This window comes from Rana temporaria, chromosome 3 (assembly GCF_905171775.1).
Source record: "Rana temporaria chromosome 3, aRanTem1.1, whole genome shotgun sequence".
NCBI lineage: Eukaryota > Metazoa > Chordata > Amphibia > Anura > Ranidae > Rana > Rana temporaria.
Genome location: NC_053491.1, coordinates 94844274 through 94872028, shown reverse-complemented (window position 1 = coordinate 94872028; position 27755 = coordinate 94844274). Strand labels below are relative to the sequence as shown.

Below are 27755 nucleotides of genomic sequence, written 5' to 3'. Positions count from 1 at the left end.
CCGAATTACAAACACAATGTGACTCAGACTGCCCAGCACATCATAAAAGTCTACAAGATTTGGGAGGCAGACTAATAGAAAAAGTATGAAAGGGATTTACAAATACCTAGAAGCAAAGTGTGGGAAAACGGAAATAAATTTAACCAGGTAAATTCCCCCGCGGTTTTAAACAAATGTAAAAAATGTACTCTTTGAACACTTTGGGGCAGATCCACAAAGCGAGTACGCCGGCGTATCTACTGATACGCCGGCGTACTTTCAAATTTCTCGCGTCGTATCTTTGGTTTGAATCCTCAAACCAAGATACGACGGCATCTGGGTTAGATCCGACAGGCGTACAGCTTCGTACGCCTTCGGATCTTAGATGCAATACTTCGGCGTCCGCTGGGTGGAGTTCTCGTCGTTTTCCGCGTCGGGTATGCAAATTAGCTATTTCCGACGATCCACGAACGTACGCGCGGCCGTCGCATTCTCTTACGTCGTCTCTAGTCGGCTTTTTCTGGCGTATTGTTAAAGCTGCTGTTTTGCGGCGTATAGTTAGACTTGCCATGTTAAGTATGGCCGTCGTTCCCGCGTTTAATTTGAATTTTTTTTTTGTTTGCGTAAGTCGTCAGTGAATCGCGGGATGGACGTAATTTACGTCCAAGTCTAAACAATGACGTCCTTTCGCGCAATGCACGGCGGGAAATTTAGGGACGGCGCATGCGCAGTTCGTTCGGCGCGGGGACGCGCTTCATTTAAATGAAACACGCCCCCTACCCGCCCAACTTGAATTCCGCGCCGTTACGCCGCTTGAGATACACTACGCTGCCGTAACTTACGGCGCAAAATCTTTATGGATTCGAACCAAAGCCAGGTAAGGTACGGCGGCGTAGCGTATCTCAGATACGATGCGCCGGGGCAAATCTTTGTGGATCTGCCCCTTTAAGTATTGTAAATTTAATATATTGTAGAATACTTCTGTACTGTATATACTGTATATATAATTTTTTTTATTATTTAGACAGTAATACAAAGGTACTTGTCTGCATATATGAGATTTTCACCCTTTAGCACATTGTTATAAGTTGTCCTGTGCTGCAGATGGTGCTATGTGATATGTCCTTTCACAAGAATATAGTGTATCCGTTTAGGCGAGAGCTTAGATGAACACATGCTGTTACGGAAGGGAAAGCTCGAGAGGTTTACATAGAATTATGTGCAAGAAGGGAAAGCTGGAAGTACATGATACATTTAGTGGCATCTCCATTAAAGCATATTCTTTTATCTTTGGGGTTAATTTTACAAATTATAAATATAATCCAATAATTTCACATATAGGTTTTCCTCTATTTATACAAACATGAAAAAATAAAAAAAAATCTATATTCTGTTTTTGATTTATTGTTGAAGACAAAAAAAATACATCAAACTGGCTTGGCTAGAAGTCCATGACCTGGTGGCCTTCCATTTTGATATTTTTGATCAGGCTGAGTATCAGTATTATTATGTAAAAGAAAGTCTTTTGTGTTTCAGAAATATATATCATTTTGTTTTCACTGTGACACTTTGGAGCAGTGGCGTCGGTAGGGGGTGGCTACTGGGGATAAAGCCCTGAATCTGGGGCCCATAGCCCCAAATCTCTAGGGCAGGGGTCTGCAACCCGTGGCTCTTGGGCCACACCCGCCACCGCTGAATGCAGGTACCCGGCCCACAGCCATTTTTGCAGCTGTCCTCTTGATACAGATCTTTATATCTGTATCTTTATATATACATATACACACACATGTATATAATATACATATGTATGCCCACCTACGCGTATGACTTTCTTTACTTTACTACTAGCCACCGATTTTTTGTAGACCTAGGAACACCCCAGCTGTGGGGTTGATTTATCAAGGGCAAATAGATTGTGCACTCTGCAAGTGCAGTTGCTCCAGAGCTTAGTAAATAAGGTAAAGCTACACTTTGCAAAAAGTACCCAATCACATGCAAGGAAAAACTGAATTTTTGCTTGCATAAGATTGGATGATAGAAGTCAGCAGAGCTTCTGCTCATTTACTAAGCTCTGGAGCAACTGTTTTTTTTTTTTTTTAAAGATAACCTTACCTTTTAGAACACATTATATATGTTGCACGTATATAAAGGGTGCAATACCGTATTTATCTTCGTATAGCGCACCCCGGCGTATAGCGCGTACCCCCAACCTGGAAGGGAAATTTCCTGAAGAAAAGAAAATCCTTACAGTTTGAATGCCCCTCGTCGGTGTCTTGCCTGGCGTCCATCGGCGGCCTTGTCCGGTCCAGCGTCCATCTGCGGCCCTGGTGGTGTCCTCCCCGCTTCTCCCGCGCTGTTTCTGAGTCAATCCCCGCTGTGTTTGAACGCCGCCGCTGACATTAACAGAGCGCAGTACACTCGGGCACGCTCGGCCACGCTCGATTCCTTTCGCATAAAGGCTAGGAGGCGGCACAGGGCGTGACCGCGAGAGGAGCCGAGCCTAGTCGAATGTACCCGAGTGTACTGCGCTCGGTATATGTCGGCGGCGGCGTTCAAACACAGCGCGGGAAGCGGGGATCGGCGTATATCGCGATTTCCCCCTTATTTTAAGGGGGAAAAAGTGCGCGGTATACGCCGATAAATACGGTATGTAATATGTTCTTGTTCTGCCCCTCTCCCCATCACTGCGTATCAGTGATGCCTGTCAGTGCCTCTTCATCAGTGCCCATCAATGCTGCCCATTAGTGACGCCTATCAGTGCCCATAAAGGCTTCCCATCAGTGCTGTCTATCAGTGCCACCTCATCAGTGCCCATTAGTGTAGCCTCACCAATATCCTACTACACTGCTAAAAAAAATATAAGAAACACTTTTTAATCAGAATAGAGCATCAAGTCAATTAAACTCCTGGGATATTGATCTGGTCAATTAGGTAGCAGAGGGGGTTGTTAATCAGTTTCATCTGCTTTGGTGTTAATGAAATTAACAACAGGTGCACTGGATGGGCAACAATGAGACGACCTCCAAAACAGGAATGGTTTTACAGGTGGAGGCCACTAACATTGTTTTACCTACTCAACTTTTCTGACTAGTTTTGCATTTGGCTAGGGTCAGTGTCACTACTGGTAGTATGAGACGATACCTGGACCCTATAGAGGTTGCACAGGCAGTCCAACTCCTTCAGGATGGCATATTAATACATGTCATTTCCAGAAGGTTTGCAGTGTCTCCCAGCACAGTCTCAAGAGCATTTAGGAGATTCCAGGAAACAGGCAGTTACTCTAGGAGAGCTGGACAGAGCCGTAGAAGGTCCTTAACACATCAGCAGGACTGGTATCTGCTCCTTTGTGCAAGGAGGAACAGGATGAGCACTGTCAGAGCCCTATAAAATGACCTCCAGCAGGCCACTGGTGTGAATGTTTCTCACCAAACAATCAGAAACAGACTTCATGGGGGAGGCCTGAGGGCCCGACGTCCTCTAGTGTGCTCTGTGCTCACTGTGCGGCACCATGGAGCTCAATTGGCATTTGCCATTGAACACCAGAACTGGCAAGTCCACTACTGATGCCCTGTGCTTTTCACAGATGAGAGCAGTTTCACCCTGAGCATATGTGACAGAAATGAAAGGATCTGGAGAAGCCGTGGAGAACACTATGCTGCCTGTAACATCATTCAGCATGACTGGTTTTGGTGGTGGGTCAAAGAAGGTCTGGGCTGGCATATCCATGAAGGGACGCACAGACCTCTACAGGCTAGATAATGGCACTCTGACTGCCATTAGGGATGAAATCCTTGGATTGTCAGACCCTACACTGGTGCAGTGGGTCCTGGGTTCCTCCTGCCCGGCCTCATGTGGCGATAGTATGCAGCCAGTTCCTGGAGGATGAAGGAATTGATACCATTGAATGGCCCCCACACTCGCCTGACCTAAATCCAATAGAACACCTTTGGGACATTATGTTTCGGTCCATCCGGCGCCGACAGGTTGTACCTTAGTCTGTTCAGGAGCTCAGTGATGCTCTGGTCCTTATCTGGAAGAAAATACCCCAGGACGCCGTCCGTCATCTCATTAGGAGCATGTCCCGAAGTTGTCGGGCATGTATACAAGCATTTGGGGGCCATACAAACTACTGACCACCATTTTGAGTTGTTGCAATGAAATTTCAGCAAAATAGACTAGCCTGCTGCATCATTTTTTCGAGGTGTCTTTGAATTCAGCCCTCTGTAGGTTGATAATTTTAATTTCCATCAAATGATGTGGCATCCTTTCGTCCTAACACATTACCCAGTCCATATCAGTATAGAAATCCAGCATGATATTTGTCCCCATTGAGATCTGATGTGTTTTCAAAGTGTTCCTTGAATTTTTTTTGAGCAGGGTATATTTGCAATGCTACTTTGTCTCTCTTCCTGTATAACCAATCACAAGGCAAGTTTAAAGAGTAACTCCCATTTTTGTTGAGAGAAAAAAACGAGAGAACAAAACAATTCCCCCTGGCGATCAATGTATACTGCGGAGATTTGAACAAACTTTGTTGCAGATTCTTACCTGTTTCTGAACGGGAGTGACTTCTTCGTTATTGATCCGCTGATGCACTTTCAGCGTTCTAATAAAGAAAGTTGCAGGGTCTGCATCCCTCTAGAATTAATTAAGAGTATCTCACCCAAAACATTTTTTTGCAGAAGCTGCCTACAATCTAACTTTTATCTTTGTGTAGTCTTCTGGGAAAATCAGTAAGCCAATCACACAAGCATGAAATTACATTTTTGGAGGTGTTCTGTACACCAGTGCTATACAGGAGACCTCCAGGTTGCCATATTGCATTGAATTTTAACAAAAAATAGCAGCACTGCAGATTGAAAAGGAACGGTCATTTTTAATAACATTCAATGACAATATGGCTTGTGTCAAAATTATATGTTCTATGTTACTTTTCTTATTTAGCTATATTTTTTCCTATAAAAGCGGAATTACCCTTTAGCCCTTTTGCTGCCAAGGCCGTATGTCGGACTTGACAGCGGGGGGGTTAATACACAATCTGCAGCCACCGGAATTGTGTGTAAAACAGACAGGCAGACTCCTGTCTGTCAGGTGGATGCATTCGGCGGCTGCGCTGCCGCCCGATTGCCTCCACACACCCCTGGTATCGGCACCTCCCCTACATACGCTTCCACCATGTATTTTCGGCTCCGCTTGCCCATCTGTGGGCCTGGGACTGACATGGTGGGTGCCAGCAGGTGGAGGGGAGGGAGAAGAGAGGAGACGCGTTCGCTCTCCTCCTCTTCTTGCTGTGACCCGGAAAAGGTCATGTATGATGTCACTTCCAGGTCAGCCTCTCAGTGCCCCCGGCTAGCTTAGCTGGGAATGGATGTATTGCAATGCGTTCTGCATTGCAATACATTCAGTGGAGCCCAGCGGAGACATGCAGGTAACCTAAAAATCATCACTTTTTGTCCCCTGTGTGATGAAAAGGAAGAAGTTAAGCAAGGAAAAAAGTTATACCCAACACATAAAATCCCCCCCCCCCCCCAAAAAAGGAGGCCATCCACCCCCTCATTTACTCATGTACAAACGTAAAAGCACACGTCAGGGGTGACTACACGTGAAACCGTCAATTGCCATTTCACAGGTTTACTCAGTGCAACCTTGTCCAAAAATGTGGGTAATTTATTGCATTTGTTTGCCCCATAACTCACTTTAGTGCAGAGGCCTCAGGCTGGGTTCACACTGATACTACAGGACAGTGATATGACTTTCATCCTACTTTGCTCTGCGACATCAGTCCTACATTGATCCTACATTGGTCCAACATCCATCTGACTTGAATGAAGAGGAAACTACTTTGATCCAACTTTATGATAGTCTGACTTGACCTTTGACCAATCAAAACAATCCCAGAGTGAGATAAATTCATTTTACTGCTTCTGTAATCCCCATGTAGATGTCAAAAGTCAGATGGTAAGGACAAGGATCCTACTTTGATCCGACTTCAATGATATTCAATAGGCTGAAGTAGGACCAAAGTGGGACCAAAGTAGTACAGGGAGCATTTTTAAAGTCGGACCGACTTGTGTCGGACCAGTTAAGACGGCTCCCATAGGGAAATATTGATTTTCACACTTCATGCGACATGAGCTCCCAATGTTGGAGCGTTTGTCGTACCAGTGTGAACCCAGCCTTAAACTGGCGGCCCTCCAGCTGTTGCAAAACTACAATTAGTTTGAGACCCCTGCTTTAGTGTGTTATTTACTAAAATTTTTGTGGTAATCGTGTGACAATCAAAAATTGAATCTACCGCTGTTTTATTCTCTAGAATGTCTGCTTTCAGAAAATATATAGGGCCAGATTCACGTAGATGGGCGTATTTGTGGGCGGGCGTAACGTATTTGATTTACGTTACGCCGCCGCAAGTTTATCAGGCAAGTGCTTTATTCACAAAGCACTTGCCTGTAAAGTAGCGTAAATCAGTAGTAGTAGTAGTAGTAGTAGTAGTAGCGGAATTCAAATTCGGCGGGTAGGGGGCGTGTTTCATTTAAATGAAGCGTGTCCCCGCGCCGAACGAACAGCGCATGCGCCGTCCCTAAAATATCCCGGCGTGCATTGCTTTAAATGACGTCGCAAGGACGTCATTGGTTTTGACGTGGACGTAAATGGCGTCCAGCCCCATTCACGGACGAGTTACGCAAACAACGTAAAATTTTCAAATTGTGACGCAGGAACGATGGCCATACTTAACATTGGATACGCCACCTAGGGGGCATGTTTATCTTTACGCGGCGTATCTCTTACGGAAATGGCGTATCTTTACTGCGACGGGCAAGCGTACGTTCGTGAATCGGCGTAACAACTCATTTGCATATTCTATGCCGAACTCAATGGAAGCGCCACCTAGCGGCCAGTGTAATTATTGCACCCTAAGATACGACGGCGCAGGCCGTCGTATCTTAGGCATGTTTAAGTGTATCTCAGTTTGAGCATACACTTGAACATACAACGGGCTTAGATTCAGAGTTACGTCAGCGTATCTACTGATACGCCGGCGTAACTCTTTGTGAATCCGGCCCATGATGTTTGGGGATTTTCTGTAATCTTCAGGCCTAAAAAAATTTTTTAAACATGTGTGCAAAAAAAAATAGCAAAAATGGCCCTTGCAGCGAATCGGTGAAATCTTATTGGTGAGACTTTTTAATAAAGGCTTAGTGTAATAATAACGGCATTGTTAGTGAATCTTTCTGTACAATGTCCAGGCACAGCACTGTGTGGAGCGGATTGACTCCATGCTGCTTTGATACAGCTGATTGGCTGCTCTCTGTAAATGATTTAGACATTTACATAATATGTTCCAAACTGCTGATTATTTGGCAATGGCCGCGTGAGTTAAAAGCAATCTTGGTAATGCTTGATTCTGCGGTGCTGGATCTTCTCTCCCATGTTGCAGATTTACGATACAATGATAAGAAGATCTGATTAATCACAATTGATGCACAAAAGTCACTGTCATCTAAATTTTACAAAACACAAAAATGAGCACATAAGGACATTTCCCCGCTCATCTGTCTTCAGTATTCTTTGTCTGGCAGATTTTTTTGTATTAATTCTTGCTGCCTTCTTGTCAAGAGCTTTGTCAGTGATTGTTCACCTATCACACATGTTTTTTTCACACTTTGCACAGCCTATTAAGTATTCTTGAGCATGACAGAATAATTGAGATATCAAAAGAAAGAAAATTGGGATAGAGGTGCAGAGGCAAAAAAAAGGTTAATCCTGAAGATAGATTTTAGAGTGTCAGCTCTTCTGCACAACAGCAGTGCCCCTAGGGAAAATTCAGCAAGCACCAGGAAACATGATATGGACTAAGTGCTGACAGGCATCAAGCCCTGTGCGTGAGGCTGGAAAAAATCCGATGTGTGAGACTGAGACCCGGAGCAGAAAAAAAATACACATCGAATTCACATCACACTCCATGTGCTAAGAGAATAAAACAAAGGGAGGGAGAAAGGGGGGGTGTACAAGAGAAAAGCGTGGGATTGAATAGAAAAATAAATTGTATAAGAGAAATTTACGAAGAACGCGGGCAAGTTCTTTGTCGCAGCGGGGAGTGCCGATAAGAAACCAAGAAAAAAAAGGTAAAAACAAAATAATTCATAATTCTAAACATTCTGGTTCATGTAAATGGGTATAACAACAAAATACTATTGCGTTAATACTTATAATATAAATGTTAGATGTTATGTGCGTGGTTTCTTTAGATCATTCTTTACACTCAATATGTCTTCCTTCCAATCTTCGGGCTGGAAAACGTATGTCATGATAAAATCAATGTTTTCTAAAAGGGTCGTAATCACAGGGACTCCCTGCACAATACACCATGCTGCCTTTTAATTTCATCGAAATACATTTTCTGTACATGAATTCAAATCAATAGGCTTTGCAAAAGATGCATCAAAAACGCCCACTAAAAAACACCAATTAAAAAAAAAAAAGAATGTCAAACATGCCTTTAAATGATTGTGTCCGCCCCAGCAGGACTGAACTGGGATTTTGTATATATTTAAAAAAATATATATGCTCAGTATTAAAAATACAATTAGTAAAATATGCTTTCTTTATTCATGGGAAAATATGAAGTCATGCACATGCATATTTACCATTTACATTTTCTGTCAACAGGTGGAGCTCTAGTTTCCTTTTCATTTATTTGTCAGGCTTTCCTTTTATCTGCTTATTGTTTACAGAGCTCAACAGATTAGAGGTATGACTTATTGGCCTCCCTCTGCCTTCTTGCCTGCTATTTTCAGATGGGCATTACAGCATTTTAATCAGAAGGAGAAAGTCTGCTTTGCTGTCAATCGTACTACTAAAATTGCTAGCGATTAATCACCAAGGAGAGGTTGACGCTTGTGGTTGAAAGAGGCAGTATAAAAAATGCGGTTTAGGTCCCCATCCGCTCCCCTTTATGTTGCAAAGGCAGCAGTTGGGGCAGTACAAGTGCCGTGGCTGCAAGGTTTTGCATGGCGTGGCAAAAATGATCCCCCCAGTCACATTTGGCGGGCAGCAGAGACGGCTCTTTAATTGGAGGACACCATTGATCCTGACCAAATCTTCAACTCCACTTGCAAAGAAACTTCCATCGTGCTCCACTGTTGCTTGAAAGCCCTCATTATTGTACCACTCTCCAGACCTTCAGTGAACAAACTGCTTCCTGCTACAGCCAAATATTTTAAATTTTGACTCATCAGTCCAGAGCACCTGCTGCCATTTTTCTGCGCCCCGGTTCCTATGTTTTCATGCATAGTTGAGTCTCTTAGGCTTGTTCCTACATAGGAGGTGTGGCTTTTTGGCTGCAATTCTTCTATGAAGACCATTTCTGGTCAGACTTCTCCGGACAGTAGATGGGTGTACCTGGGTCCCACTGGTTTCTGTCAGTTCTGTGCTAATGGCTGCTGGACATCTTCCAATGTCAAAGGGAAGTAAGCATGATGTGTCTTTCTTCCGCTGCATTAAGTTATTTTGGCCAATCACTGCATCTATGGTCCTCAATGTTGCTCGATTCTTTGTGCTTCTTCAAAAGAGTTGACCAGAACATATTGAAGCCCCAGTCTGCTTTGAAATCTTTGCCTGGGAGAGACCTTGCTAATGCAATATAACTACCTTGTGTCTTGTTGTTTATGTAGGTCCTGTGACACAAAACTGTCTTCCACAACCTCACCTTAGTAGCAGAGTTTGGCTGTTCCAAATCCAGCTTTAAGCCTCCTACACAGCTGTTTCTGTTTCAGTGGATAACTGTGTTTCAACCTATGTATAAAACTGATGTTTAACCACTTGCCGAACGCGGCACGCCTATGTACGTCGACAGAATGGCATGGGCAGGCAGATTGGCGTACAGGTACGTTCATTTGAATCTGCCGCCCAACGGGCGCACGCCTGCCGCGTGCCTCTCGAGTGGGCCCGCGGGTCCTGGGAACTCGATGTTCCCGGGAGTCACACAATTGCGGCCGGCAAGAGAAGAACGGGGGAATGCCTTTGTAAACAAGACATTGCCCTATTCTGCCTAGTGACACTGTGGCCTCGTACACACGGCCGAGGAACTCGACGTGCCAAACACGTCGAGTTCCTCGGCCAGTTCAGCCCTGAAGCCGCCGAGGACCTCGGCGGGAGGAGAGCTCCCATAGAACAACGAGGAAATAGAGAACATGTTCTCTATTTCCTCGCCGAGGTCCTCGTCGGCTTCCTCGGCCGAAAGTGTACACACGGCCAGTTTCCTCGGCAGAATTCAGCCAGAAACTCGGTCGGAAGCTGAATTCTGCCGAGGAAACTGGTCGTGTGTACGGGGCCTGTCACTGATGACCGTTCCCGTGTGTAAACAAGACATTGCCCTATTCTGCCTAGTGACACTGTCAGGCCCCGTACACACGACCAGTTTCCTCGGCAGAATTCAGCTTCCGACCGAGTTTCTGGCTGAATTCTGCCGAGGAAACTGGCCGTGTGTACACTTTCGGCCGAGGAAGCCGACGAGGACCTCGGCGAGGAAATAGAGAACATGTTCTCTATTTCCTCGTTGTTCTATGGGAGCTCTCCTCCCGCCGAGGTCCTCGGCGGCTTCAGGGCTGAACTGGCCGAGGAACTCGACGTGTTTGGCACGTCGAGTTCCTCGGCCGTGTGTACGAGGCCTCACTGATGACCGTTCCCGTGATCGGGAACGGTCATCAGTGATGTGTCACGTGTAGCCATGAACCGTAACAGTAAGAATCACTTCCTAGGGAACACTTAACCCCTGGAGCTCCACCTAGTGGTTAACCTCTTCACTGCCAGTATCATTTTATCAGTAATCAGTGCATTTTTATAGCACTAATTGCTGTAAAGATGACAATGGTCCCAAAATGATGTCAAAAGTGTCCTATGTGTCCGCCATAATGTCGCAGTCACAATAAAAATCGCTGATCGCCGCCATAACTAGTAAAAAAATGTATTACTAAAAATGCCATAAAACAGTCCCCTATTTTGTAGAAGCTATAACTTTTGCGCAAACCAATCAATAAACGGGTGCGCTTAGTCAATTCTAAAAAAGACTACTGCACTAAAAAAATCCTGGGAAAGATTGGGATGCAATGAAATACAAAAATATGTGAAGTGTGCTGTCAAACTAAAGTGCATAAGCTCATAGGCTTATATTATAAATACTATGGGGCAGATCCACGTACCTTTGCGCCGGGCGCAGCGTATCTAAGATACACTATGCCGCTGTAACTTTATTCTTTTTTTTGAATCCTGAAAGAATTCACGCTGTAAGTTACGGCAGCGTAGTGTATCTTTGGCGGCATAATGGCGCGGAATTCAAATGAATGCAATGGGGGCGTGTTTTATGTTAATACGTCATGACCCGACGTAAACAACGTTTTTTTTTAACTGCGCATGCGCCGTCCGTGGGGGTATCCCAGTGCGCATGCTCAAAATTAACCCGGAACAAGCCAATGCTCACGACGGTGACGTCATTCTACGCAAATCCCTATTCGCGAACGACTTACGCAAACAATGTAAAAAATTCAAAATTGTACACGGGAACAACGGCCATACTTAACATTGAGTACGCCTCATAACAGCAGCTTTAACTATACGCCGGAAAAAGCCGAACGCAAACGACGTAAACTAAATGCGCCGGCCGGTCGTACGTTTGTGGATCGCTGTAAATAGCTAATTTGCATACTCGACGCGGAATTCAACGGAAACGCCACCTAGCGGCCGCCGAAAAATTGCAGCTTAGATCCGACGGCGTACTAAGACGTACGCCTGTCGGATATAGCCGAGATGCCATCGTATCTTGTTTTGAGGATACAAAACAAAGATACGACGCGCAAAATTTTAAATTACGCGGCGTATCAATAGATACGCCGGCGTAGTTTCTTCATGGATCAGCCCCCATGTGTATATGAACATTTGATACAAAGTGACAATTTTTTTTTAACAAAACAGTGAAACAAAGTCTGAAAAACAAAAGTCCTAAAAATATATAACTAATATAAAAAACGTGTATATAAAATGAATTAGTCTATCCGTGAACCAACTGCTGTGTCAAATAACAGTGTCCATCTAAAACAATTAATATGTGAGTTATATGCACGTTTTGTTATTAAGGTTGTTTTTTTAAAAACACCAACCATTTTTTATCAATCAGAGGTTTTTAATATCAGTTATATATTTTTTGGACTTTTGTTTTTCTGACTTTTTATTTTTTGTCACTTTGTATCAATTGTTCATATACACATGGTACTTATAATATAAGTCTGTAAGAATTGATGCTGGTTTGAAGCCAAAGGGTAGTCACACCAAATACAGATTTCGATTTTTCTTCTGTTTGCTCACTTTGAATTTTGTACATTGATAAATATAAACAATTAAAAAATATATTTTTGAAGACATTCTTACTTTACAGCATTTGTTCACACCTGCCTAAAATGTTGCACAGTACTGTACACATAACACTGACAGGGTAAGTAGGAAGAGGGAATACCCAACTTTAACTAGAATGCAAACTAAAGCAAAACCAGGGCGTAGAATGGGAAAGAAATCATAGAGGAAGCCATAGTACCTATGACCAGGTTATAAAAGTGGTTTCATGAAGGTGGATAAGGAGAGGAAAAAGCATGAATAGGATGAGATACTGATTCCAAGAGGGGTGGGGGAGTGAGCCTGCAGGGAGTCATTTATATTAATATGTGTAACCAGTATAACTACATGGTGTGGAATTTGGAAGCGGTCATCTTGATCGAGTTAGTGAGGTCCTTCCTATTCGTTCAAAGTCTTCCATTTAACAGGGCCATTGCTGTGCAGTAGGTTGGTAATAGGATTCACAATGATTTTCTATTTAAACCTTACAAAAATTATATTATCATTCACTTGGTCAGTGTGGTTCATTCCTGCGTTCCTAAGCCTTGCCGGTTTTGAAGCCCAGATGAAATTGTTAAGCATGGATTGTTAATGATTTGAAAAAGCTTGCAGAGATATGAATTGGAATTACTTGGGGTGGTATTCCTGGTTGTGGCTGTAACGCTTTGCAGCAAATGTTTTGCAGCATTTTATATTTGGCAGGTGGTTAGGCGTGCCAAACACGTCCATTTAAGTCAATGGGACCTTGCCACAACCACATGCCAAACAAACATTCAGGAAGGGTTTACCCAAAACCATGCAGTGAGTTTAATCATAATGTGACACCACAGTTTGGCGGTAAACCTATTGGGATTCCAGGAACTTACTATCTTTTTGGACGCTAGTTAACCAGGTACGGAGTGGACCACAGGGAAGGGTACCAGGCACACCAGGGCCAATGTCACCAACCTATGTGAACATAGAGGTATGTCTATTTTGTTCCATGTCCTGTACTTTTCCATGAAAAGTATTTTGAGAAAGAGAGCCTTTGCCTGGTATGAATTTATTTAAGGTCACACAAGTTGTGTATGCAAGGTGTACTACAAAAACCAATGGGAGAGAAATCACATCAACCCTCTGTGGCTAAGGTAACCCCTGCAGGTGGTATTGCAGCCCAAAATGTCCAGGGATATTAGTACAGAGAAGATAGCAGCAAGCCTAGGGGGTGACTTGGCTGGGGGTCAGCGAAAGGCTCCAGTAGCAAGGGGCCAGTGTACTTCAGATTCCTTCCCTAGTGGTATAAGCCCCGACTGTGGATCAGCTGTGGCACAGAGCCTACCTAGGTACCTGGCCTGAGAGTCACGGATGTGAGGCCCCAAGGAAAGGAAGTATGGTATCAGCTTCCTGGAATCACTGAGGGAGGAAACCTATGGGATCAGTTAAAGTATGTGTCAGCTAGGTCACTGGGGAAGGTGACAGGTCAGACTGGTGGAGACCAGTGCCTGCTCCATGTGGCTGGAACGGAAGGTGCTTGTCTGGAGTCCTCTATTAAAAGAAGCACAGAGAAAGCTGTCTTAACGCCACCTACGCCATCTCTCTGTTGACCTGTAGAGGGCAGAAGAATACATCACTGCCTCCCCCTTTACCTGCCTACAAATTGATGCTTACTGTTGAAATGTGGGTGAAAGAAGTCAACATTTACCTTAGATTAAAAAAGCTTACTTACCAACAGCGAAGTTGCCAAACCAAGTTTGAGGTAATGTGGTCAGAGTGGTTCAATACACCTGGAATGGTATTAATGGCTATGATCCATGACTGATTGCCACGGCCATGTAGTACTTATTAAAACTCTGTACTAGTGCGTGAGAAGATGAGATTAAAAAGTAAATGGAGTCCAGCAAGGCAATGCGATTTTCTAGTGTGTTGTGGTTGGAAACTAAATCTTCTCTCTTGCTATGTAGCTATATTCCATAGTGATTTAACATTTCTAAATGGGTTGAAGGGTTGTACTACAAATAAAAAAAATCCTACCAATAGAATGACAGAATTAAATAATAAAATAACATCAGTTACAGGTGATGTTTGGCAGAGCATTGTACAAATAACATAACGCTTTCACTCTTCCTGTTATTACAATTTTTATTTGATTTGCACACGTCATGTCTCACTGCCTCTGTTTTCTTAACCAACATTTCACTATGAGAAACATTTTACCCATAACAACATTTATTTATCTGGGAAATAATATATACTAATTGTTAAAAATATTATCCAAATAGTGATGTGGAAATTTTTATATAGCTGAATAACTTAAATAAGCCCATCATTCATTTTAAAGGCTTGTATGAGCGGAACGTGGAGGATCCCATCTCTGGTATGGAGCTGGAGATAGTAATCAATGGACTATCACTGATGTGACGTCACCACACTTATGTTCTATTGAGTCCTATAAGTCTCTGTGTTAGATGGAATTTGCAGTCTTATGCCGCATACACACGATCGGACATTCGACATCAAAACCATGGATTTTTTTTCCGACGGATTGTTCGCACAAACTTGTCTTGCATACGCACGGTCACACAAATGTTGTCGGAAATTCCGAATTTTTAAGAACGCGGTCACGTACAACACCACGACGAGCCGAGAAAAATTAGGTTGAATTGATTCTGAGCATGCGTAGGATTTTTGTGCATCGGAATTGGCTACAGACGATCAGAATTTCCGACAAGAACTTTTGTTGTCTGAAAAATTTGAGAACCAGCTCTCAAACATTTGTTGTCGGAGATTCCGACACCAAATGTCCGATGGAGCATACACACAGTCGTATTTTTCTATAACAAGCTCACATCAAACATTTGTTGTCGAAATTCCGACCGTATATAGACGGCATTACATTCACAAATCTGTGTGAATGGACCAGGCAATGGATGATACGACTGGGCATTGAATTCAAAAGAAAACACAATGGGGTGAATAACTTGAGGATTGAGGTATTGTTCCATATTTCATGGTATACCCTTATTGTGGGTGTAACATTAAAAATGTCAAAAAGAAAAACTCGACCTTAAAACAGAGCAGAGTTATAAATGAACTTAGTGAAACTTCATGAAATTAAGTCCTACCGAGTAGGTGACTACAAAATGCAGTAGAAAGGGTGGATCTCCCCATCCCCAATTTAAAAAAATCTGACTCTTTTTTTTCAAATTGGGAAGGCTGGTGATTAACATCTTCATTCTTCCGATGGTTTATTTGTGAAAAAAAAAGAAAGGTTTTAACAATATGCTTTAAAAACACAGGTTAAGATTACATTTCAAGGGAGCAATTATGTACTAGCTTAGCATAAAAATGTTGCTCAGTAGTAAATACAACCCTGTGTATTTTTTATTTATTTATTTTTTATTATCAGAACATGTGCTTTTTCAATAAACTTTCTGCAAATTGTGTCCCATTGATTATAAAGGACCAATACGAATTACGGGAACACAATATACTTCTATGACATGTGGCTGCAGAATGTTTATGTATCAATAAAGACTTCCAATTCCATTAGAAAATTATGCCGGCCACAATTAACCCTTGGTCATTTCTATGACAGTGTCACCATTGATGATTACCTGTTTTTTATGTGAATTTTACTTATTCACTACCACTAGTCGGCGATAGTGTGGTATGACTAGCTAGAAGTTCATTGCATAGATAACACCATCTTGATTATTTAAAGGATTTCTCCAATAAATGACAAATGTGCTTGCAACTAGGCTTCATGGAATTATATGTCTTCCTTCAGTGTTTCCTTTTGGGTTTCCATTGCATATTTGTGATAAAATATCTCTATTGTTTGTCATTTCAGATGACTGAGACTCAATTGCACAGACATTTTGCTTGGTTATTTACACCTGTTTCCAGGGTTAACCATACTGGATTTAAAACATTAACCAATGGCCATATTTTAAATTTTTATAAATGATTGCTTGTATTTTTTAATATTTTTTTCTACTAACTGTATCAACAATCCATTACAAAAGATGAACTTACTTATAGTAGTCTATTAATTAAAAATGTCACACTGTATTAATTAAGTAATAATAAAAAAAACTGTCCCTTGCAACTTAATATATATTATTCCCCTAATTTACAAACAAATTATCACTATAAAATAACATATAAAATAACACAAACATTATTAAAAATCAGGTCACAAAAACAGAATAGTACAAAGATAAGCGTTTTTTAAATACTAAACAACTAACATGTTTCAGGCACAGATAAAGTTACCTTTGACAATAAGTGCACGAGTATGCACAGTATAAATATATACCGTATATTTCACGAAACTGTATATCTATACTGTAATTATGCACACGTCCAAACAGACAAGTTTACTTTGCCAGTGCCCTTAGGCAATAATTGGCACCCTAGATGTGAACCTAAGAAACCATAAAAATCTAAAAACAAATGTTTTTAGTTTATTTAGAGACATTCAAAAAAAAGTCGATTTTAGTTTAAAAAAACAGTTAACAGGGATAGTGATTGCCTTGCAGGAGCCCTATAGTAGAATCTGGGCTGTGGGTGGGATGGATTACAGATAGGTAAGTATATTTAGTTAAACCTACCCCCAACAACAGGGCAAGTCTAATAACACAGAGCAAAGAGCAAAGTTGGAACTCAATCAGATATGTGCTTTTAGTCATTGAAGGGCAACTAAACTTCCGATCAGATAGCAGCTTCCCGAACCTGCATCTTCAGTCATTGTTACTGAGCCATTGTGCATATTTGAAGCAGTTTCTCCTTAGTGCTTTATGTTCAAGCCAACTGCTTGCAAGCATGCTGGTAAATGTCCTCTGCATTTAGCCCCATGGAGATACTGCCATGCATGCACAATATGCTACGGCTCAGTGAAGAGAGCTGTAGTGTGGCTGCTGGTGGAAGATGTGACAGATTATCTAAGGTAAGTGGAAGGTGAGAACTATTGAATGGAAGGGCTATAAAGGGCAGTTGGGGCAAATTTATGTAAAGGTACAATTACATTTTCATTTTTATTATATTTATTATTATATTTATTAAAGCTGAATTCCAGGCATACAGCTAACCACCTTCTTTCTTGACAAAGGGGTACCTGTCATAGGACCTCATGACCTATCGGACTGCTTTTCAATACTTTTGTACTTCTATACAGTGTATTTCTTAATCTATATGCTGTAAATCATTTTTGCCTTGGATGACATTTGTGCACTATAAATATGCCATATGGGTTATAGGCAAAATTCTATGACATACTTTTCTGTCTTTGATATAAAATTTGCATCATTGAAATTTGGGTGTGCTTGCCATTGGCTGCCAGTGCTGATCGGATGCTGGTTTTCCAGCATGCCCATTTGACAGAAGGCGGTTGTGAGGCTGGCTTCTGTAGATCAGGCAGCTGTGCACATAGGCTGAAAGTCGGCCAGTTCCTGCTGAGCCGACTGATTTTGGCCAGTTTTCAGGTTGTGTGTACAAGGCTTAAGAAAGCAGCACCACACTGATGAGCTCCTTCTTCCACTCTTCTTCTGTTACTATGTTCCTTGTCAGAACATGCGCATGCAGCAGAGTCTAATTGGTTCCTAGTACTGGCCATACCGTTCCCATTCTGGTGGTGTACAAGAGGATTACAAAAATACTATTACCTCAAATGTTGGTACTTGCACTATTTGCAATAAATTGTTTTATTATGGTGTGTTTATATCTGTGACTAAATATTGGCTTTAAAACTGAACTCCAGGATAGCCCAAAATTGTCTATATAAGAGAGGCATATGTATTTTTGCTTGAATCTTAGTGTGCTTTGTGTATTTCTGACATATTTGTGCAATGTGAAATTTTGCCTTTGTGCCGAGGCTTCCTATAATAAAGTCATCGCTGATCTCTCTTCATGTGCATGGTGATTGGTCTTGTCTCCACCCCACCTATAATTTTCTGCAAGTGTTCCAACAGATAAGGCGACCCGTCAGATTTTGTAACGAAAGTGACGCTCCGTTGTCGCCATCTTGGTACACCCCACACTCGGCCACACTAAACCTACACTCTGAAGTCGCTAAGTGGACATCTTTTTACAACCACCGAAATGTTGCATTTCACACTTATTTTTACCACTAAACTAAGCTTATATCTTAAAATACAGTATTTAGAAGTCTGTTACACTGTTTTGATGTTGAATTTTAAAAGCAGCAGCAAGCCTGCCGATCTCACACGTTTGATAATCTGACAGAAGACCGCTGCTTTTAAAATGAAACAATAAAACAGTGTCACGGACTTCTAAATACTGTATTTCTTGATATAAGCTCAGTTTAGTGGTAAAAAATAAGTGTGAAATGCAAGATTTCGGTGGGTGTAAAAAGATGTCCTCTTGGCGACTTAAGACTTTTGGCTTACTGTGGCTGAGTGCGGGTGTACCAAGGTGGCCATGACGGAACGTCACTTCCGTTACACGATTTTTACGGGTCGCCTAATCTGATGAAACACAGGCAGCCTATGGTAGGTGGAGCCTGCTGGGTCCCTCTCTCTGTACAGGCTAGGTGCAGCACAACAATGATGTCACTGTTAATTTTACAGGGTAATCATTAGGCTTGTAAACTCACTTGCTACACACACACATTATATTATTTGGGCTGTTGAGGAATATATATATATATATATATATATATATATATATATATATATATATATATAGTTTTGCCTGAAGTCCAACTTTAAAATAAAGCCCTTTATGCTACAGGTAAAATGCACAAACATACTATTATACTAGTATGTGCTTCATAAAATTTTTGTTCTTTTTGCCTTGAGAAGTGTTTTACGATTTTACATATGTCCATGTATGTATGGCCGTGAATGACATCTTGACAAATATGTATATTGTCATGTATACATGTCATGTAAAACAGTCCTGTATAATGATATTTAAAGTTTATTAAAACCCATATTTGGTAATTAATGTACAGTGTGAAGTTTTTTGTTTTTTTTTTGTAGCCACAAAAGTATATTAGGTCCATGATCAGCCTCAGAAAATGGAGACTCTCTCTTGCTAAATTTATTGTGTACATACAAGTAATAAATTAAAATGTTAATAAAGACTTGTCAAACAGTATATGTTAATAAATATACCATATTTGACGTGTAGCATGTCGGGTAATAATGACAGTCTCAATGTGAAATATAGATCTGATCTCTCTATCACGTAAAGCATAAATCATCGGTTACTGTACATGATTAAGTATCTATATTAATCATAATGGAGACACACTAAACAGTATATGAACATTGTGCTCTCATCTCGTCATGGAGGATTGACTTTGCGTCCAACTGGTCCTGACTCTGTGAAATGAAGGAAGGGATGGTGATGGAGTCCCCAGAGGCACACAATGGAGCTTTTACAGGTATTACAGCTCAGAGAAGACACAGAGCAGATACACTCTTAGCACAACGTTTCCCCCATAATCCTCTTGTTTTAATATAATTAGATCTCCCAGGGATTTGAATAGATCTTGTTTCTTTGTTAACAATGGTGAGTCAGGAAACCTATAGTTATCAGAGGATTAGCATCTGATCATACACTGTACTATGCAGTCCTGATTTAATATAAACAAATGAACAGGGCTATAGGTGTGATTTAACACATCATTTTAACTACAGTATTATGGGTCTATGATTCTAAAGCATTGCTCTGTTGATCAAATGGTATACAAAAATGTGCATAACGTTTAAAAAAAACTTTTATGTTTGGGTGTTTTTAAGACTAGTTTGATTGTTTCACAGTATTTAAATGCATACGTAATGCTCAGAACATTGGTATTAATTACTCTGCACATGAACAAATGCAACACTAAGTTTGTGTGTCCTGCATATACAATATAATGCTTTGCATGCAGGCCTACATATATTGTGTGCATTTTCTTTGCAGAAACACTTTCCTATATACATTTACGGGCTTCAATAAATACAAAATATGCACTCACAGTTACAGTTACGTATTATCATAGACTAGTCTACAGTAGACATTTTTGTATTCTGTGGTCTACACATACACGTTTTTAGAGAAACACTTTGAAGCACACTGACCTGCATTATACATGGCATGCATATAAATGTGCAGTGTTATGGCACCATGTTTTCTGTTGACCGGGTGCATATTTTGCTGTACTTTTCCTTATGCACATCTGTGGACAAATTGACTAGTCGCTGTAGTAACTCTTCTTGTTTATCCATAGGGAGTTTTGTATATATATATATGCATTTTATCCCCTTGTTTTAATGTAAGTTCTTAATCTTGAACAGATTCCCAGCGAACAAGGATATTTGTTCAGGTTAAGTTCTTATTCTTGAGACTGCGGTGTTTGTGGATTTTGGACTCTTTCATGGTTAAATGAAAGGGCTTAAGTGAGAAATGATTTGGTAATACCTCTAGCTGTCAGGTCAGCGTGCAGGTTGCTTGTAGTTACCATTAATCTCCTCAGAGATGGTGACTGCTTCAGCACCCAAAGGAAGCTTATCACTGTACTCCGACCCAACTTCAAACTCTTCCTGGTTTGATTTAGATTGGGAGTTTGGAAGGTTCTCTTCTAATACACTTCCCTCAACCTCTCCCTCAGCTGCTTCCTCTTCTTCTGCTTGGGCTGCCTCTGCTTCGCCTTCATCTCCACCAGCTTCGCTAGGGACAGAGTTCTTTTCTGACTCGACAAAAGAAGCTCTAGGATCAAAATCAGCAGCCATGTGCTTCTCTTCTGGATCTGGTTTGTGCGCCTTCATTATTAATTTGTAATTTTTGCCATGGTATTTCGTAATTAAATGGCAGCAAGTGGCTCCCAATAGAGGAATAGTGGCCAACCCAAGAAGGAAAATGCTCACCACAATAATAATGATCAAAGATGGCACTTCCTTTTTAGTGGTGAAAACTACTTGCACTTGACAGTCTTCTCCTTTATATGTTAAGCATACAGAGTAGTTAGTTCCAGGAATTAGGCCTTGAAACCAGTAGGAGTTTACTCGATCTTCAATTTCTGACCACTGGACCAGAGAAAAACCCTTGGGACTTTCTTGGCACAAGTACAGCATCTTGAGCTGTTGTTTTCCTGGACGTGCATTATAAGGAGTAATCTGAACTTTAGCTTCTTTCTCAGAAACATCTAGAGCAATAACTCCCAGGTCAAAGACGTGAGGTTTTAAATTAGTGCTCTCGTTGAATGCATGGTTGGAAACATGCAACCCTCCCACATTTGGTCCACATTTCTTCTCATCTGAACGTGGATGCTCCATGGTATCCCCAATGCTATTCTCATTTTCATCTGTTTGATCAGTGGGAATAACAGCCTTTATTTTTTCTTCAGTTTTATCTGGATTGAGGACATTGTTTCCTGTGTCTTTAAACACTGTCTTCTTTCCATCTATTGGTATTTTTCCTGCCGCTGGATCCTCAACCTTGGTTGGATATTTTTGACTCCCTGCCACAGAGACATTTACAGAACTCTGGCTACTTCCCATCTCATTAGTGGCCAAACAAGTATAGGCCCCCTCTAATTTTTTGCTAAGGTGAGGGATAACTAAAGTTCCATTCTGATAAACCACAAAGTGTCCAGATACTTCAGCTTTGGATGCATCAGTGGGCAGTTTGATCTCAGTTTCTTGAGTTGCATTACGAACTTTCCATTGTATGGTTGGTTTGGGGCTACCAGTAACCAAGCAATGAAGTGTGAGAGTGAATCCATCATATAACTCTGTGTTGTCAAGGTTAGGGTGATAACTTAGCTGCACAGCAGGAGCTCCACATGGTATATCTGGAATTTTAGAAAGTGGCTTCCCTTGGAGATCTTCTGGTGAGGCACACGCAATTAAGTCTTTCTCTGCCACAGTAACTTGAGCTTCTTCCGTCCACTTTTTAAGCCACATAAGTGAACATGTGCAATGGTAGGGGTTGTTGTAAATCTGGATATGTAATAGGGAAACCAGAGGTTTAAATGTTCCCTCACGAATTACAGAAAAATGATTATTATTGATCCTGAGAGACCTCAGATCTTTTAAGTTGGCAAAAGCATCCAGTGGCAGGTTAACCATGCGATTGTTGTTCATTTTCAGTAGCTGTAGGGCAGGCAGGCTGGACAGATCCTCCCAGGGAAAATCCAAAAGTTGGTTGTGACTAATATCGAGATTTTTAAGATACACTAAAGTGGCTAAAGTGCCCTTTTCCACAGTGCTAATGTCATTGTGAGCTAACCACAATGATGTCACCTGAGGCACCCCAACAAAGTTAGACTTTTTTAAAGAACTTATTTTGTTTGCTGAAAGACTAAGGGTTGTAACATTTGAAGGAAAACCTGTTGGGATCTTTTGCAGCTTCTTGTAGGTACAGTCAGCAAACTGTTGATTGTATTTATCCACACAAGAACAAGGTTCAGGGCAACTGTAGGCTGTCCCCAAGAGTGTCACAGCAGCATACAGGAATAGTAGAATATCCATTATTCCACCTAAAAAAAAAAAGAAAAGTTTGTAAAACCTATTATGGGAAGACATATCTGTCTATATCTGTAAGGTATACACTACATTGAGTTATATGCACACAAAGAGTAGTTTAGCCTGGGCCTCATATCATTGGCCCCACATTTAATAATATTGTAGTGCCCTCCTCTAGTTAGGCTGCTAGGCTAAATTTTGTTTTTGGCTTTACTGCAGTCAGTGGAGCAGCAATTGGTTGTTTTTGTCTGGTCAGGATTTCCAGGCTGAGTGTTTGATTTCTCCCACCTGCTTCTGAAAGAAGCTTCCAGAATATAGGAAAGGGAGAGTCAAATAACCAGCATGAATATTTATCACGCTCCAGCCAATCCCTTATAGGAGGTTTCCAAAAGGTGGCTAAGGAGGTGATACATGTTTGGAAGGCCTTTCCAGAGTGTTCCTTCCTCTCCACTGAGGGTTCCAGTGCTCTGGGGCTGCTGCCTCTAGGGGAGAGCTAGTAAGACATAAAATTGCAGTCTGGGTCTCAATTTATGGGTCTGGCTAAAGGATTATTTGCTGGAGGGCACTATCCTGAAGTCCTGGTCTGGAGAAGGATCTTTTATCTCCTTCACTGAGGATCTCCCCATGGATGCTGGGTGCCAGACAGCTCCTGGGACACTGTGAGTAAAGACCTTACTGAGAACTGGTAGCTGTGCAAGTGCCAGAAGGGAACTAAGTGCCAGAGGATGCTATATGGACAGGGGCTTCTGTGACAGAGACTTACATATACCAATCATTCCCTCTTACAAAATTGCAGAAACATAAAGCCCATTTACAATTGATGGCCTGAATGTAAATACAGGTACAGGAAAGCATTAACTTAAATAATAATAGTAATAATAACTCATTATTAAAGTCAGACAAAATACCAGCATTTAAAAGCTGCAGAATGTTGACCCGACTAGCACTATGGTGCTGAGTCATTTACAGGGACTATATGGGAGTAAAAATGCTTGACTGAAATGCCATGATTGGAGTTGTATTTCCTCTTGTACGTCTTGTACGTCTTAGACAATACTCTTATATATATATATAAAATAATTTATATATATATATATATATATATATATATATATATATATATACAGTATATATATATATAAAATATATATGGATGGACTATTTCTACATAAATTACTTAAAACATTTTTAAACGGACACCCTCTCCAAAAGTAAGCCTGGGCTTAGACAGGAAGAGGAGGGTACCTCCCTGAGAACATCAGGATTTTCTGCAATCTTCTCTACAGCTCAGCCTATTGGTGTTATTGGAGGTGTTATGGTACAGCACTCATTATATTTCATCATAATAAGGCAGAGTATTGTACAGTGTTATCTATTAATTAATGCAGAATGTTAATAACTTAAAGTGTCATTAAAGGCAATTTTCTATTTATTTTTTGGGGTTTTAATGCTGCCTGTGCCCCTGTTAGGGAAATTCATGCTCACTATTTGTCCTATTTACTGTTATAATTAAATGTGAATGTAAAATAAAATTTTGTTTGATATCAGAAACATAACAGAGGGGGAATCTTCCAATGGTGACACTAGTTCTGTTGACCTTGGTGACACCCTGGAATTCCCTCACTTTGAAGGGATTTTTTGTCACTTCCTGTTTTGGCTATGGGACAGGAAGTAATGGGGAAATTCTGCTGCTCGCTTGGCACCACTGCCATTCACAGAACGCCTTGAATTATTCCATAAATACAAGGCATTCTCTAAATAAGATCATCATCTTCACCTTGAGAAACATGAGAAACACCATGTATTCACTGATAAAAATACAAGGCATTCTGTGAATGGTGGCGGTGCCAATTGAGCGACCCAGAACATAGTAACTATCACTGTAGTAGCACCAACTACTACTGTGATTGTCAGCTTCCACAGCAGCCCCTCAGGTATAAGGTATACACACTTACAAAAATAGTAGGAAATGGATACCCAGCACCTTGAGGCGATTCAGCTGACATGTGTAGCGCTATACAAGTTTTTCACTCACTCACTCACTCATTGGTCCAATCTGGGCCAATGCAATTAAGATCATACCTGAAGTTCAACTTTAATAAAATATAAAAGGCTTTACCGTAATTCAGTAGCAGAAAAGAAGGCCTTATGAATTAGGAGTATGTATGTTTTACCACTGAAATGTGTTTAATATGTTTACAGGTTGAAAAAAGACACAACTTTATCCAGTTCAACCATAAAAAAATAAAATAATAATAATAATATCATACAATCCCATATACCTAATTCTATACCCACAGTTGATCCAGAGGAAGGTGAAAAACCCCAGCATAGCATGATCCAAATATGTAAAGAGTTACACATATTATACAATAGTCGCATCCCTAATTTATACATTACATATGCCATGTCATACTATTAAATAAGTAAGTATGGTATATGCTATAGTACATATTGTGTGGCATGGTTTTGTGGCAGCTATGCACAGCGATTACATTGGAAGGGTAGCGAAAACTGGATAGATGGAGACAGGAGAGCACTCTATTGAACTTAAAGGGTTAATAAAATATATATATTTTTTCTTTAAAATAACAAACATGTTATACCTACCTCCACTGTGCAGTTCGTTTTGCACAGAGTGGCCCCGATCCACGTCTTCTGGGGTCCCTCGGCGGCTGTCTCTGGTCCTCCCCGCAAGAACTCATCACATTCATGCGAGAGAGCTCACATGGTGATGAGTCCTTGCAGGCGCGCTCTCGTGATACAGCGAGCGGCCATAGCCGCTCACTGTATCACTCGGCCCCGCCCCTCGGCGCGCCGCGTCACTGGATGTGATTGACAGCAGTGCCAGCCAATGGCTGCGCTGCTCTTAATCCATCCGCTCCTGCCAATCAGCAGCCAGGCTGAGCGGCGAAGAGGATCTCTGGACCGAGCGCGGGACTTTCGAGGGGTCAGGTAAGTAAAACGGGGGGCTCGGGGGGGGGGGGGGCGGCATCATCAGATGTTTTTTTTACCTTAATGCATAGATTGCATTAAGGTGGATTTTTTTTTTCCTTTACAACTCCTTTAAATGTGAACCAGAACAATAGGACTACAGGCAAACCTTATATGCAGTGTCGTCTTTTTTATAAGTCCTTTATTCATATGTTTAAACGGAATTTTATAATAAATGTCTGTAGCTATAAAAATGAAAGAGGTACAAGAAAGGTAACTGTGATGTTTTATAATACAAAACAAAAATACCTATATAAAATGGAGAAAAAATGGATTTCACATCAGGTTAGGAAGAGGAATTCTGATTGATCAACCATGTAAAAACCACATATAAAATATAAGCCCACTGCCAGTGCTCAAGTGCTAAGGGTTATGAGTCAACCACTTGACTGAAAGCCTGTTCTTATACACTAATCCAGTTCTACCGATGTCAAGGAGTCTTTCACGGCTTTCTTCAGACCAGGGAAAGCATCACTAAAAATCAAAAAAGAGAGAGTACACTGACCTTGTGCAAAACCGTTGACACCACTTTAATACAAAGATATTAGAATAACAGTCATGTAACCATCCTTCATATCTCATGGACAGGACGGGATCTCTATATGGGCCAATTGAATTAGGATTATTGAAAGGCAAGCATAAGTATAAGTCCGTCAGCTCTACACAAGAGGAAATGTGTCAACTGACTTGTACCAATTGAACATTACTGTAGGGGTCCTTTTATAGGTCACTTAAAATATGATGATGTGAAAAAAGGTCCTGTCCATGACAGATGATGGATGATTACATGACTGTGATTCTAATACTTTTGTGAGTATTTCATTGTATTTTGATTAAAGTGGTGCCAAAAGTGGTGCACAAGTCTAGCGCTCACACTTTTTTTTTCAGATTTTTATTCAGTGATGTGAAAACCAGACATTAAATGCTTTTAAACTGTAGGGATGTATAATTTTTCCAAATTCTTTTTGTATTTTTGTGATATTAAAGGAATACAAGGGCTTTAGTCAGCATTGTTATGTGTGTCTGTGTTTTCTAAGCATGAAGTGTGACATCTCAGTGTTGTGTGAGCTAACTCCAGCAGGGTGTGCTACAGATATAATTTTGTATTAAGAATGTTTAGCCAATCAACAGCCATTGATTGGGTCCTGCTGGCGCATATTAAATATCTGAGGCATTGTTCATTCCCCCTGGACTTTTGCTCTTTGAGATGCAGCACCTGGTTTGTTCCCAGGCTTTTGGGCCAAAGGATCTGGAATGCTGCAAGGATCTCCACTCCTAGGCGGAACACTGGAATATACTGGCTACCGTGGAGTTCTACTTTGGGCCTAGAGGATGTAGACTGCAATGGGGGTAGTGAGTGATCGACTGAATAGGAAAGTAACATTAGAATCTTTCTAAACTATCTTGCCTTAAATACTAAGACTGAGATACCACTAGAACCTAACATGTCAAAGAGCCTTTTTGAAGCTTAAGTGTTCAGCCTGTATAGCCCTATGAGAAAGGGACCCAGATAGTTAGAATGCCATTCAGAAGACCAATGAATGTGTTTTAAGTAAAAACCCACAGATATCCTGTGCCCCTTCCACCCTCCTTCTTTTTCCCATGCATTAGTACAATAAAACTACAGATACCCTTCAACAAACACCAACTAATCAATGCAACCATTCAGACCTTCCACACCCTATGCAAAAAGTTTGATCTCCCCACCAATTGAAACCCATAAGGCTTAACCTGGAATTCACACCAGGAATGTCTTCTATCCTCTTGAACACCTGGAGGACCAAACCATTCCTCCCTAAGGAAACCTTTAACAAATGTATCTTTCTTACTCTACACAAACTACAAGACCTTAGCCAAGTGGGCAACATACCTCAATGGTCCTACTTACAGATCATACACTATAATGCCCCAAATAGCTGACTGCACTATACTAGGCACCTTACA

The 27755-nt window shown here is 41.2% G+C and overlaps 1 protein-coding gene across 3 annotated transcripts in view; it reads right to left on the bottom strand.

The window, feature by feature from the left end:
- Positions 1 to 19317: 19317 nt before the first annotated feature.
- The window catches only part of ISLR2 (immunoglobulin superfamily containing leucine rich repeat 2), a 52244-nt gene continuing 43806 nt past the window's right edge, over positions 19318 to 27755 (bottom strand). For all 3 annotated transcript variants that reach the window (XM_040343012.1, XM_040343010.1, XM_040343011.1), the window contains exon 2: positions 19318 to 22831. In XM_040343012.1, the coding sequence (XP_040198946.1) occupies positions 20787 to 22823 (2037 nt within the window). In that variant the 5' untranslated portion in view covers positions 22824 to 22831 and the 3' untranslated portion in view covers positions 19318 to 20786. The remainder of the gene's footprint in view (positions 22832 to 27755) is intronic.